Source organism: Erithacus rubecula, assembly GCF_903797595.1.
Source record: "Erithacus rubecula genome assembly, chromosome: 3".
In the NCBI taxonomy this organism is placed as follows: Eukaryota; Metazoa; Chordata; class Aves; order Passeriformes; family Muscicapidae; genus Erithacus; species Erithacus rubecula.
The window spans coordinates 32347229-32362826 of NC_136689.1; the positions used below are offsets into that span (position 1 = coordinate 32347229).

General features: G+C 41.0%; 1 protein-coding gene across 1 annotated transcript in view; it reads right to left on the reverse strand.

Annotated features, from left to right (window-relative positions):
• The window catches only part of SCIN (scinderin), a 47534-nt gene extending 32710 nt beyond the window's left edge, over positions 1-14824 (reverse strand). The window contains exons 1-3 of the mRNA XM_079300899.1: positions 14535-14824; positions 10655-10809; positions 8988-9149 (exon numbers count right to left, since the gene is read on the reverse strand). Coding sequence (XP_079157025.1) covers positions 8988-9149; positions 10655-10809; positions 14535-14733 — 516 coding nt within the window. The 5' untranslated portion in view covers positions 14734-14824. The remainder of the gene's footprint in view (positions 1-8987; positions 9150-10654; positions 10810-14534) is intronic.
• Positions 14825-15598: the final 774 nt, after the last annotated feature.

Below are 15598 nucleotides of genomic sequence, written 5' to 3' on the forward strand. Positions count from 1 at the left end.
CTTGGGTCATATTTTATTATTCATGTACTTATTTTTTAGACCAATAAAATGCTCAGCTATGGGCAAAATAGGATATTTAGCTTTAGCTCACTCACTACTTTCACAATTTCCTAGCTGTACTACACCTTCACTATTTTTAGGTTTGTTTTCCTAACTTTATTTGGAATTGGCAGGTTGACAAAAAATGTTTCCATTAAAATGAAAACAGACTTCAAGTGTTCACTACCCTCAAAATAAAGAGCTTCATTCATCAGTAATTCCTGTGCCAAGGCCAGTTTCTTTTCAGAAGTTTGCACTAGCAGTATTTATTTCTTTAAACCTCTTAAACAGAATTCTGAGAGATACCATATATTAATGTCTGTTTATTTCAATGGAGTTGTTAGATCATGGTGGGGCAATTAACAGCAGAGGGTGAGACAGTGTTATAACAAATAACATTATAATAAAATGTTATAATGAATAACAATGACCACCCTAGAGCTCCTGAGTGAGGTTGGGAAGGCAAGCTGCATTTGTGCCATTGCACACTGTGTTTAGAATGAGCTCTCCCCTCAACTGCACATTTTGGGAACAGTTTGGTCTTCCACACAGAGAATTCACTGCTCTTACTCCTCATAGCTTCTGGCCTGCAGGGTGACCTTGTGCAAGTCACATGAGATTTCTACAGCACATTAAAAATGACCCAGCATTTAGCTTCCATACAGAAGTTGTGCATCAGGATGATTATGCATGGCTCATGTGCAACCCTGAGCAAGAGCACCTTGGCACTTCTCCCTGTATGGAGGGGAATTGTAAAAGTACACCTCCTGCTTCAGCCCCAAATGGCACAGCAAGAGAAGGAAAAACAAACAAAAAGCACTTATTTGAGAAGTGACATAAAAAATAATTTTTTCCATTCCAACACATAGCCACCTCTGTATTCAACTGGCAGCCTCCTTAGTCTGAAGGCAAATGAAAATATAGTATTTTCTGGATCTTTTGTGGTCATTTCTGTGGATCTTAGCCAGGACAATGACAGGAAAAGCCAAGAAGCTTAAATTCACGAAGCTGTTTTTCTCTAGTTAAACATGCCCTAAATATGCAAGTGCTTTAAACCTATATGTCTGCTGAAATATCTACTAATTTACAGGCCTCTATTGTAACTGCTGATTTGCATTCTCTTACATGAAGAGATATTAAAAAGCTAAATCAATTAAATAGGTTTCAAAACTAATTTGAAACAAGTTTTTTGGTGAAACTTCAATTTAGGTAGAAAATAACAGTGAAATGTTTAGGTCTTATTAACCTTAAATACTGAAATAAAATTTAAACTTTGATTAATGAAATAATTTAAGCCAGGCATCACCAGCTGGTATGCCTCTATGCTTTGTTTGGAGGTTCTGGTACACCTTAAACATGTCCATCTTTGCCCATATATACCCCAGAACATGTCTCAGAATGTAATAGCACCTCAATTAAAAAAAAAAAAATACCACTCTTAGTTGAGAGACAGCTAAAATTTGTAGTGTGGATGTAGTTTTCATGCTGTCATGATCCAACTTTAGCTAACCCAGTGTCAGTCAGGATGTTGTCTTCCATTCCTCTGAACTACAACATTTGGTGCAGTAGAGGTACAGCTCTCATGCAGAGGGACTCAACACGAGAAAACTCCTCAGCTCTATCTGCTCACTCCTGTAAAACACCATAACAAATTCTCTGTACCCCACAGCTCAGACTAAACAGCTGAAAGCAAGAAAAGAATATTTGTAAAGTTATAACTGCTTTAATTCCTTTCTTCCCCTTGCTTTAGCTGCTGCTGTTCAGATGCAAATAGCACATCCAGAAGGCCACTGTGGTGCTTTCACTGCAGGTAGAAGAAAGGCTGATGGTGGGTCAGGAGGAGAAAAGCTGTGATGCAGGGGTCCCCAAAACAGCCAGCCCTCCTAGTACTCACTTCTGGAGGGAAGCAGAAAAAAAAGCCCAGCATGCTAGAAGCAGATGGAACATACTTGAATATTGGCAAAGCTTTACACACATCTTGTCATGCTACTATCAAAATAATGGGCAGGCACTCAGCTGAGACTCCTCATGGCCATTAGTGAACAGCTGCTCTGATAAAGCATGAGTTGCTTATGCCTCACTGAAAGGCTAGTCCTGCAATTAAACTTAATATGTTTAAAGAAGAAATGCCAATACAAAATAGAAATAAATTTGGAAAAAATATCTATATGAAATGCAAACAACAGAAATACTTCTAATGCTTTAATTCTAAGCATTTGTGAAACAGTGGCATATTACATTGGTATTTGTGTTTAAAACACCAAGTTGTTAGAAATAAAACAGAGCCCTAAAGCAAGAGTGTAGAGTGCTTTTTAAAAATTTTATTTACGTACAGAAAAATGTTAAATCAAGAAAAAGTCCACATGGTAGGGAAGATTACTAAACTGAACAAAAACAACTGGAATGCAGCATTTTTAGTCAGTTCACTGGCATCCAGGGGTTTTTTTAGGAACTAACAATATATTTATTAATAAGAATGTTTGGATTCAACCCAATTATAGTCCTCTGAAGGTATTTTCCCTTCAAATTATTAATTTTTTCTTTCTTGACTGTGGAGTTCTTGATACAGGCAGGAAAAAAACCCCGCTCATTTCACATATCCATCAAACCTACCTTTCTTACATTTGTTGAAACTGCACTACAGTGAACCATTGAAAGTCGTGGAGTTTTGATAATCCAAAACAAACTCCAAATTCATTCAGCCAGAATACCTCTGAGGCCACCATGAGCCTGGCCCTAGTAAAATTACAATAGTGTCTTTGTAACCAGTCTTAGGAGTGTCCCATTTGACTCAAATGGAACACATTTTCAGACTAAAAATAAATCAGATACAGCAGAGTCATGCACTCAGTACATTCAGTTTTCCTCTCACACCTGTTTTGTTAGTATGCACTAGGAATAGCTCTTGCTATACCACAGTAGATTAAAGAGTCAATACCAGGATAATCTTAATTCTAAACAGCAGCAGCTCAAGCTGCAAAACATCTGGATTTCCTACAACATCAGGAAGAAAACCAACATAACTGAATCCTTGTGGATACATGTGTGTCCAGTCCACCTAAAGCTTAAACAATCTCTGGTACAGAGAGATACAAATACTTTTCTGTGTACAGAAACTTTCCAGTCCATAGAGTAAGAAGAAAAATCCATATTCCAAATACTTTAACTGAAATGGGGGCCAAAAGGACTTAATTTTTTTTTTTTCTTCTATCTGATGACTTTGAGATAGCAACTTCCAGAATGCTGGCATTTACATTGCTGGAGTAACTGGTTCATGGAATTACAGAAAAATTGAGACACTTGCAATATACACATTGTAGAGACAGAATAACATATTAATGCTGTTAATAAGTTAATAAAGAACCTAAGCACTTTAGTTCCTCAAGCTCAGCCACTTGTTTGGCAGGTCCCTGCTGCAGCATGAGCAATAGTTTAAGTCTCAGCTGGGGGAAACTGAGGAAGAGGTTAGCTGTGGGAGAAACATGTGAATGGAAAACGGACATGAGCCAGTTGTTAGTCAGGGAAAGCAGCTAGAAATGTGGTGATGAACTGCAAAATGCAAGAACTACTCTTCCAGCCCTGTTTATACCTTAACAGTGACTTTATTAAAGCAATTACTATGCCTGTTGTGAACTGCTTTATCCAATGCAAGAGAAGCAAAGCCAGCTAAAAGAAATAGTGAGGGAAGATTACAGATGCCACCAAGACAACTGTGCTTGAGGTTGCAATGTGATGCTGAATCATACCCTGTGGTCATAATCACAAAGCAAGTACCTGTTATCTTGCTCTTTAAAAAGCAGAAGTTACTTCTCTTTTTGTAAACATAATTTAGTCTATACCAAGTTAACAGCTGTTATGAAAAACAGCTGTCATAAGAAGCCAGCCTTTTTGCCTGATGTATTTCTTCTAGTGTCTTTGTTGCAAGGCAGTAATTTTTCTCCTTCTTACATGCTTATTATGTCAGGTGTTCTAGTAGGAACACACAGACAGATGATAACAACTCTGTTCAGTCCCATACTTTTGAGTTCTAACTTCATAATCTTCATTTGGATTCATGAAGCCCTTGAGAAATACATAGATTGAATGCTAGAAAGCACAAGTTGTTTCTAAAAATATTGTGGGCTCTTACATTTCAAGCCAGCAACTCCTTGGCTGTCTATAGTATAAACACCACTACAGGAATAGGAAGAAAGGACAAATGAGCACAGTTTACCTTCAATCTTCATTTAGCTTGAGCTATAGTTATCACCTCACCCATCTGCACTCTTCCTTTGGGAGAAAGGTGATGTTCCACCTGCAGAACTTCTATTGTACTGACAAAATTTTCCAGCTGCAATCAAGCCCAAGCTCAAACCTCAGTGGTAGTTATCACACATCACCCTTCACTCCCTTATTTTAACAACTGCCTCTTAATTTCTTTGAGAAGGCTGAACAATGCACAGCTCCCTGCCTACCTGGCCTTTGCTGCTGTCTCCCATCAAAGAGATTAATCAGACAGAGTCAAGTCTTACATTTCACAAAGCCCTATCCAAACACATGCACAGAGAATATTTTTGCTGGTCACTAAGGATGCAACTTTAGACAGCCTTCATACAGCAGGGCTTCCCAAACTGATTGGGAAGCATTCAACAAAGTCAGATGATCAATTGATGTTGCTTTATTTATTGTTACTGCCATTATTGTGCTCCATGTTTTGATAGCTACCCAAATTATTGGCACATCTTAACATTCCAATTTTGTAAATAACCAGCATACACCAATATATGCAGGGTTAATGCCACAATACTGGCAAGTTTCCTTCCCACTTTAAAGCATGAAAATTCACAAAAGATAAAGTCTTCAGCACATCTTATCAGAAATAGACATATGTACAATATATTTACATATGCATCTAGATGAATACTAAAATAGCCTTGAAAACTGTACATATGTTATTCACTAAATGGCACAGTGATTCATCTCTTCCCTTGCCTTCATGATCATTTTCCACATCCTCCTGCTCCTTGCTATTTTGAGAATTTTCTTGGTGATGAAGGAAGTCAAAGGACTGTGTGAAAGGGGAGGTGGCTGGAGGATGGGGTGAAACAGAGAGCTGCATCTGGAGGTAAAGAGGAACACAGAGCAAGGCCACCAAGGACTGTCAAACCCATCCTGGTGCCTCTCAGGTGGGATAGCAGCAATAGTTCAGGACAGGATTGGAAATGCCTTGAGGAGAAGCCATATGAGGATCAGCTGAGCTCACTTGGTCTGTTCAGCCTGGAGGAGACCGAGGGGAGACCTCACTGCAGTCACAACTTCCTCAAGAGGGGAAGAGGAAGGGCAGACACTGATCTCTTCTCTGTGATGTTCAGTCACAGGACCCACAGGAATAGCCTGAAGTTGCATCAGAGGCGTTTAGGCTGGGTTTTAGAAAAAGGTTCTTCACCAGATGATGGCTGGGCATTGGAATGGGCTCCTCAGGGGCACAGCCACAGCACTAAGCCTGACAGAGTCCAAGAGGAATTTGGACAGTGCTCTCAGTGTAACTCCTGGGGCTGTCCTGTATAGGCCTAAGAGTTTGACTTGTCAGTCCTTGTGGGTCCTTTACACCTTAGCATATTCTGTGATTGTGTGGCAGAAAATACCAGCTCCTGGGAAGCCTTGAACAGAGCTACACCTGGACAAGATGCACTGAGCAGCACCTGACAAAGCAATGTGTGCTCCACTCCAGGCCTTCTCAGCACTGCCCTCGTCTTGCCCAAAGACTCCCTACAGAGAGATTCCCAGGCTCAAAGAAGTGATGTGGAAACCCCACATAGAAAAAACACCGCAACATGAACCAGGGTCTGGCACCCCAGCACTCTCCTGGCTCACTCACTCAACAGGAGAATCAGTTCAGTCACAGCTCTTAGTTCACGGTGTTACAGAAGACTGCTTGACTAAAAGGTCCTCACACATTTCCCACAGCTAACTCCCCTCATGGCACAGACAGTGCTTTCTCTGCCCTCTGCAGCTATTTTCTCTTCCAGCCAAGAGAGCTCAAAAGAAGCAAGATGAGACCTGGGCAGGGTATTTGAGGTGCTGTAAATGTAGTTTGGTAAATTAACCAAGCTGCTGGTGGGTCGTGCACATGGTACACAGCCCCATGGGATCCTGACCACCTTTAAGAGGGGCGTCAGGAAACAGGCAGTTACAGCACTATTTTTTGACATTATTTCCAGCCAAGGTTTGACTCTAACTTAGAAGGCTGGATAAAGATAGAGTAACTTTCATTCAAGGTCAGGCTGAACAGAGCTCAGAGCAACCTCAGCTTGTTGAGGATGTCCCTGCTCATTGCAGGGGGAGTTGATCTAGATGACCTTTAAAGGTCCCTTCCAACCAAAACTATTCTATGATCTAGGTATGAGATAAGCATCAGAACTTGAACAGGAAACATGAGAACCTAGCTTGAAATGCCCTCACACACTTTTTGCTTAAAGCATTATCCCTGTAAATGAAATCCTAGTGATAAGTAACTATTTTATTCCTATTCATCATTATCTTTCATAATTTTCCCTTATCTGTTGAAACTATGAGTTTCAAATACTGCAGTAATTGAGCTTGACAGGAAAACTGAAACGATTTTTATTATATTAGATAAGTGCCTTGATAAAATATAAAAGGAAATGGACAGCACAAGCAATTTTTCAGTGCCATAGAGACCATCCTTTTGGTTAGGTAAAAGACTGGGGAAAGTAAATCCTGGAAATACATCTTATTGGACATACCACAATTTGTTATTACAAGCACTGACCATAAACTCATTTTATGCAATTACTGTTCATTATTCTTAGACAATGAGTCTGCAGTGGTCTGCAATAAATACCAACTCAAAAGCAACCCTATTTAAGACTAATTTTATTTCAATTGTTAAGAAAAACAATCTACATTAGCCAAAATACTTTTATTTTTTCAAAGGAAACTTAAATTCAATTAAGAGCTCCTGTATAGACTCAAAGCATGGGCCTCTAATCATGGAAAAATTCAGTATGAAGTAGAGTTATTTCAGCTTGAAATACAGTTCTTAGAAAAGATGATTTCACTGGAGAAACCTTGCTCAAGTTTTCTATAACACTCATTTATTTAGAGGTACTTCACTAATCTTGTCTATCTTCATCCTGAACTATGTCACACATTTTCATCTCTCATAAGCATGGTCTGGTTTGTGCAATAACCTGTGACCATGAATATCTAGATGCTAAAACACTTTTCTCCTGTCAGTACATCCAGAAAAACCCATCATTCTTACACAACAGACATGACAAGACTGAGAACTGTTTTAATCATGTGATTTGACTGACATTTCCCACATAATGGCAAAAAAAGTTAATGTAGATACTGTTCACATCTAATCTTTCTTCCTCCAAAGGCACAGCATTGCATTGCTGCTTGGCCTCTGTCTTGTCAAACAGTGACTCACAAACCAGTGACATTACACTAAAAAAAGTAAAAGGCTCCCAATGTACATTCAGCATCAGGTAAGGACTCTAAAGCCATATTACATTTAAATTGCTTAGTGACAGCACTCTCACCAAAAGGGATGGGCCTCAAGCTACACATGTAACACTGCAATACACCCACAGTGCATTTCATCAGGGCCATTGCCTTGCCTGCAGTGTGGCCTGAGTACCTACTCAAGGTCATCTGGGGAACTGCAGCACAAAGAGGGTCAGAACAAGTTGAATTCATGGAGGACACCCAGTTCCACAGCATGTCCATGGGAGGTGAACTCAAGCAAAGTTTGAGAGAACTGAAGTCCAATTACAGCCTTACTGCAAAAGCAGCATTTTCTAGAAATGTTTGGTTCTAAACTTCCCACCATTGATTAACTCTGGAAGGGAATAGATAATTTGGGTCTTCTCTGCAAAGTGACATTGAGAGATTACTTTGGATATTGATCACCAGGCTGTTCCAGATGATTAAACCAACTGACATAAGAGGAATAGAATAATATTCAAAAAACACCATTTGGTGTTCCATCTGAAGGCTGTGAAGCATAATAAAAATCAAAGACATATTGGTATCAAGTAGCTATATTCATTACCTTCAACTGTCACACTAGGGGACTTTTTCAGAGAAAAATGCCAAATGCACAATATTAATTCAAAACAGTCCATTTTTCAAGAGGTCAGGGGAACTTTGAGATCTTGATGCAGCTGACCACTTATTTGTGAAACACTACAGTTAAAATCAACTGCAGATAAACTATTTCCTTTCACATGCTTTCCATTTTCTACATTTGAGCATATCAGGCATGGGAATAATTTTAAATTGTTAATAGTTAATGCAGACTACATCCCAGCTGTTACTCTTAGTATCAGAAAGTCTTAGTAGGTATTCTGAGGTGACAGCACTACACTTTAAGCCATTTGAAACAAGCAGAATTATGTTCTCTTATGTGTCAATATTGTTCTATCATTCTGAGCAGAAAGCCTTGAAGCACAGGATTGTTCCTTGAGTGATCTCTTGAAATATTAAAGTAGTTTTATAATCACTTTTGCAGCTATTTCTTTAGGGTCAACTGTCACTACCAAAGTTTGATGACTATGAAGAAATGCTCTTTGGAGAATGGTTGAATCCATGTTCTGCTCTGAACACTACCACTGATCCCATTCATCTGTAGAGAGTGCCAAACTCAGACTGGACTCACAGTGAAATGTTTAAGCTGTTCAAACCAGCAGTGAAAGACCCCAATGCCTTGAAAGGGAAAGAGAACTGTCCCTTGAAGAATAATCTGTGCACACTTCAGAAATGTTTAGGGCAGTTTGAAACCTTTCAAGTGGTGTGACACTTAAACTATTTTTCTAAAGCAGATTCTTTCTGCTGTTTCACATGAGTGACAAAATCAGTTTTGCACTTTAGGGGATGACTCAAATCTTAGAAGGGATGCAGCTCTTTCTTTTCAGTGTTTTGCTCTAGAAAATACTTACATTTCCAAGGTCAATAATGAAACAATCTCCCTTGTTGAAGCTGGTCCAAGCCAGGGGGACTTCTGTGGCTCTTACAACTCTCCGGCCCTTGATATGCAGCAGCCTCTGAGCACTCAGATCATTTGTAACAACATGATTAAATCCAGAGGCAACACCACCTGCCTGAATAAAACAAAACAAAGGAGCCAGCTTTATTTCAGATTCATTTCTGCAGTTGCTTTTTTTTTTTTTTCTACGGATGAGGAACTAGCAGTGAAAAAATAATGGTCTGTGCAACAAAAAACAAGATAAAGTAATGTACAGTTTAAGAGTGCTGAACATTCAGGTGTGAACTTTAGCCAAAGGAGCAGAAGTCACCCTCCTTCAAAGGGTTTTCAGATAAACAGCAAAAGTGAAAGCACAGAATTTACAGCACTCTCCAGCCCCCTTCAGAAGATGAGATAATACTGAACATCATTGTAAGGACAATGGTTAAGGACTGAGGAAAAGGAGAGAAATATGCAGCTCCTTTTGAGGTTTCCCAAACTTGAATCTCAGAGGTCCAAGTGGTTTTAGTCCCTGGTTACATGTAGATGGATGGATAATTCCACAGCTCTGTAATTTTATGAAAGAGCTGAAAATATTTCAGAGTCAACCTCTCAAGGAGTACCAAACTAGGCAAACTGTTGATTTACAATCTGTGAGTAAATATAAGCATAATCTTGTAAACTGGCTTGGATGTCTGCCTCTGTGAGGCAGCATTCATTCTCCACTCTTCCAGGAGATTCAGACCTTGAGTTCGAACAGAGAGGCTCTTGAAATTGCAAAAAAAAAAAAAAAACCCCAAAAAAACAAAAAAAAAAAAAAAAACAAAAAAAAAAAAAAAACCACCAAAAAAAAATTTAAACATAAAAGTTTGGGTCAGTTACTGTCAACCTCACTTATGTAGTTAAAAACTTGGTTATGTAGACAAAGAGAAGTTACAAATCTTCAAAATGGGGAAAAAAAGGCTGAATGAGCCATGGCTGCCAGAGATTCTACTATGGAGATATTCTCAGGTGATACCTTACTTTATTGTTAAAAAAACCCCACAGGTGTTGCAAAAAGTTACTTTTCATCTATTCAGCCTCTGGAACTGACAAGCACACTGACACCACACCTTTCCAAAAGCTAAAATTTTTCAAAAAAGTTTGGGAGGCTGTTTTATCTCCTTCAGAAAAAAACTGCAGTAGGATTGCAAAAGTATAATTTTTAGATTCAAGTGAAAGTTCTGCTCTTTTCCACTCTATTCATGTTTCTAACCACTTGAGCACACTGCGTTCTCCATTCGAACAAAAATATTTGGTCTGCAAGACAAATTATTTCTGTGAGATTTAACACCCCCCAGACACAGAGAGCCCCTACTGTGAGCTCTCTGGTACACAAAAGTATGAAGTTTCAGGACAGCTTTATTCTGGGGAGAAAAATTTAGGAAGAGTTTTCACATGTCAGAAGAGGCAGTGACAAACAAACTGCTGCTTTCTGTACAAGCACTAGGACTCCTACAGTTTAAGATGCATAATTCAGATCTAAACCCACAAAACATTAATAAACTACTTTTAAAATCTCCATTTAAAAAGAAAAACATTTGATTTTTATGTAGGGAAAAATATTACATACAATTTCAAAATGTATTTCAGAGTCTTTACCTTGTATTTAATTCCTCCTTTGAAGTAACCCACAAACTCAGTAGACTCATACCCTTGAATCTCTCTACTCTGCACAGGCTTTCCTCCTAGATAGTCATCCATTTGAACAGCAAAGATAGCTGCAGCTGTGCTTTCATCCTGGGTGCACTCTTTCCCTGAAAAAAGAGGAAATATGTCAGTAAAGCATTAATATAATTTTGAATTCTGTTGGAGAAATTATTTCTGCAACAATTGGGCACTGCCTTCAACAGGTTGTATAACTCATGTTTATGTTTAAACAAAGCACTGAAACACAACCTTGTTCACCAGCAAGTAATATGACCTTCCAAACCATTTCTTGACTGCTTGTAGAATTGCATTCATAAGGAAAAAAGAGTGAAAAATAGTGAAGTTCACCTTCTCTTAGAATCTTCAAACAAAAGAATAATTTCATTGAGCATGGCAAGTGTCAGCCATAATGATTTTTGGACTTTTAGCTGAAGTTCAAAGAAACTAAGATCATGTGAAAGGACTGTCTGGATGGTAAAACAAACATTTATTCTATGAACAACTCACCAAGCCATAAAGCCAAAATAATTCAAAGGCAGTCCTCTTGACACTATAATGCCAGCAAGATATTTTGCCTGGTACAGCTGAGAGAAAGAATAGCATCTTTGGGGCTCAGATATTTGCTTCATGAGGTCACACTTTGTTTTGTACCTTATAGAAATTAGCCTATTCACAAGACTGTGGCAAAATGGCCTCTTGACCTAGTGTGCTGATGCCTGTACGTGCAGAAAACAGGCTGTACATTAAACCAAAGTTTTGAATGTGTGCCCACACATTTTTGCTAAACATTTTCAGCAGTTTTAATTGTTTCAAGAAAAGCACAAACAGAATCAAGTCAAAAGAAAACAGGTTTCTCAGCAACTATAGGAGAAAAAGGAAAGGTGAGGTCTTCCATTTGGTTCCCAATCACTCCATGATAGAACTTGTTATGTTTCAATATGCTTTCTCAGACCTGGGTACCACCTAAAAGTTGGTGGTAAAGCTTTGGAGGTTTTAGGGGTGTTCTGTTTCTTTTTCTAAGTAGGGGTAATCATATCCATTAAGACTAGCTCCTTCTAAACAATTACTTGCAATCACATAGCAGGGTTCAGGGTTAAAGAAAAATGATTTTTGAACAGAGTCATAGATAAGAACTACTATCAGGCTTAGTCTCATAGCTGTTATGCAATAAAATATTTGGTGAAACTCCATTAAAAAAAATTGAGCATCAGTCCAAGCATAAGTTACTCAAGCTTGTGTGAAAACCAGATTTATCTTACAGTGTAAGGCACAAACAGCTATAAATAAGCCAGATCATAAAGGAAAAAGAACAAGTTTTTATCAAACAGATCCTGGTTCACATAGGCAGAACTTATGACTTCATCTCTGGGGACAAGGGTTAAATAATAGTTTAATAACACCATGCATGATTTTATTAATGATGCTGAGTGGGATATAGCCAATCTCAGCTGCACAAGTAGTTTCATACTGGCATAGTGCATGCTGTTTCCATTAAGGATAGCTTCAAGTCCAGACAGCTCCCTTAGGATTAGTACAGCTACTAAGGTATCCCTCAAGTGCCAGTAGAGACAACTGAGTCAGGATGTCTGAGCAAGGTTAAAAGTGGATACAGCTGCAGCAAAACAGATCTGACTGCTTGGCCATGCCAACAATGTTGATACACCCAGGTTGGCTTGCTCAGAAATTATCCAACCTCAAGCATCAGTGTATGTGAGATACTTGGTTAAGCAGCAGTTTTCCCATACAAAGCTTCAGCATGGCAGAACAAGTGTGGGGTCACTTTACCCACAGGATGCCAGTCACAGCTGAAGACTGTCAGCACACTGAGGTCAGAGACCATGCTTCTGTGGCCTAGATTCCCTTTTAATCCATTGAGTGTGTCTAAGCAAGCAATTGCTTATTTCAATTTCTTACCAATCCATTGACTGTGCCCAAGCAAGCAATTAGGAGGACCTTTGCCACAGAAATATTTGATGTTGGGGGTCTTTCTTGCTGGTCAGAATCCCTTCACCCTAACAGCTCTGTATGTGGCTGCCACAATAACATACCATAGATGAGAGGCAGGAGTAGGACTGCATCACCAAATGGCAAAGCCCTTGCAAGTACCCAAAGTCTGCAGTGTTTCCACCATCACAATAATTCTTTCTTTATATCCCAAAGTCTGAGTGATAGTGACTGCTGTAAGCTGTCCAGAGGCACTTATGGAAGTCTTCAGAAAGCCCCTACTGTGACCTTCCTGGTCCACAGGTTATACAGTATTTGCTTACAAGGGAAAAGTTTGGTGTACAAAACAGCTGTGTGAATCAGTTAGAAAAACAGCAAAATGATTCTGTTGTTCTTGCCCCCAAGTATGGCTGGCCCTCCCAATACTCCTTGTTTGAAGTCCTGGTCTCCTGTTGCTGTTAACTGTGCAGCAGTGTTTGAGACTTTCCCACCCCACTGCTGAACTATCTTGCAAACAGGGATTTGCCAGCAGTGAGCCTTCCTGCTGCCACCTTGCCAACTGCACACAGTGGGTGCCCAGATCACCTGAAGCCATTTAGACTATTTAGATAGCACCATATCAACACAACATGTGCATTGATGCGTACAAATAAAGCTCTTCAGCCACCAGCAATGAGGTTTTAATTGCTGCAAATTTTAGTCACTGTTTTACCTTCCCTTCCCAAGAGCTGCAAGCAGTCCTTGCACAACTCCCTGTGATGTCTGCTAGACCTTCAATAAAACACGGGTAGCTCCAGCTTCATTAACAAAGGTCTACACAGCCAAACCTTGCTACTAACTAGCAGCACTGCTGACAGTCTCCGCCAAAATTCATCCACACTGCCATCTATGATTATACTGTTAGCAGAGACAGAAACTATCCTGCTTGCCAGCTGAAAAACTCCAAAGACAAGCAAAATTCAACATGCAAACATTTATGCAGAAACAATCCCAGCTTTATCTGCAATTATTTTTCAATGCATGAAAAAATACAATGAGAACTGCAGGAACTCAAGCACATTAATGTTAATACACCTATCTTTATGTGCATTCATTGAATGATAGCCTACAAACACAAACTCGTTGGTGAAACAAGAAAAAAAGTAATAAGTTTCAAGCAGCTAAACATCAAACATTGTGGCAGGATGACTGTGGCCAGATGGGAAAGTCACATGAAACCTCCAGGAGATGAGGAAATCATGTAAAACACAACCTTATGTCAGGCATCAGCTTCAATGTAAGTGGGCTAGTTAAGCTAGAAGGCAAAAAGACATCCAGCTCTAATTCCAGTAGGCTGCCAGACTGATATTAAAGAGGTTTTAAAGAAAACCTGGTGTCTTTGAACATGATCTCTGTACCATCAGAAAGCAAAATTAATCCAGCTGGAAAAGGCACACCCAGACACCAACCAGGGCAACGCCACGGGGAGAGTGCCAAGGGGAGAGGGCCAAGATGATATTTTCATCCACACGGAAACAAAGGCAAGAAAACTTTTCATGTGAGGAAAGGCAGGATTTCACTCCAGAACCTCTGTCGGGCGCAGCCAAGATTTGACTTTAACACCAGTACTTTTCCAAACAAGCACCACAAAGTGAGCAAGCTCTCGCCGTGCTGCCGTACCCCACTGTCCCACCACCGAGCCCCTCCGCATGGGAAGCGCTGGCGCTTGGCACCATCCTTGGTGGCAGCCCCACTCCCACTTCGCTCGGGTATCCCTCCTGGAAGCCTCGCACCCGCAGCCTTACTGAGAAAGGCGGGGAAAACCCCGGCCCGACACCCTGGAGCCCAGAAACCCTCCAGCAGCAGCAGCAGCAGCAGGGCGGGCGTTGCGGGCTCCCCTCGCCCCTACCCAGCCAGTAGTGCAGGCGGTAGGCGACGCCGTCCCCGCGGCGCTCCGTGCGCAGCACCAGGTACGCGTCCCCAACGAAGAAGTCTCCGTGCAGGCTCGGGGGCACCGGCACCAGCTCCAGCCGCTCGACACGCCACACCTGCAGCCCACTCTGCCGCCCGGCCTCGGCGAACGCCGGCGAGGGCCGCTCGGGAGCCATGGCCGGGAGGGGATGAGGCGCGGAGCCCGCAACGCCCGGTTATAGCGCGGGGAGCGGGGCGGGGCCGGCGCTGGGCGGTGCGCAGCGGAGCGATGCCCCTGTCCCTGCCCCGCGCCTGCCACTGCCCCTGTCCCTGCCCCTGCCCCTGCCCCTGTCCCTGTCCCTGTCCCTGCCCCGCGCCTGCCCCTGCCCCTGTGCCTGCCCTGTCTCAGCCTTGTCCCAGCCCTGCCGCCCGGGCCGCATGAGCTGTCCTTTAGTTATTCCTTTCCAACACGCCCGTAAAACAAACTCACCGGGAATCCCTTTTGCTTCTGTGCCCAGCGCCGTAGCGGGAGTGTTATAAAAATATCACCCACCCTCACTGCAAACAGAGAATGTTTCTCTATTCTAAAATAATAGGTGAAAACCCCAGAAAAGAAAGAAAAGTACAAGTGGGCTAATCTAGTGTCTGTGCGTGTTGTAGCATTGTGCTGTTTGCTTCTATAATTATCACATCTGCTTTGTATGAACTGCTCATACCAAAATACAAAGAGTTTCTATTCTACAGCTCGCACTTGCGGCTTTTTCATCCCCGGCTGGAATGGCAGAGCACAGCTCTCATTCACCCAGTAATCTCATTTCTTTTGTTCACTACAGATAGGAATCTTTCTGGGGGGAAGAAGGGGGAGAATCTTTCATTTGGGATTCCAGATGAAGCCCAGAATTTTTATGATTTTCCTTTTCTCAGAAAATGTTAAAGAGGTCTGCTGGTGTTTTTCCAAAACTGTGCAGCAGCCCAAAAAGTTTTAAACCCAATTCCTACTTGTCTGTCTCCTTTATAAATGTTGGGTGCATCGATGACAATTGCAGTTTTCATTGCAATATG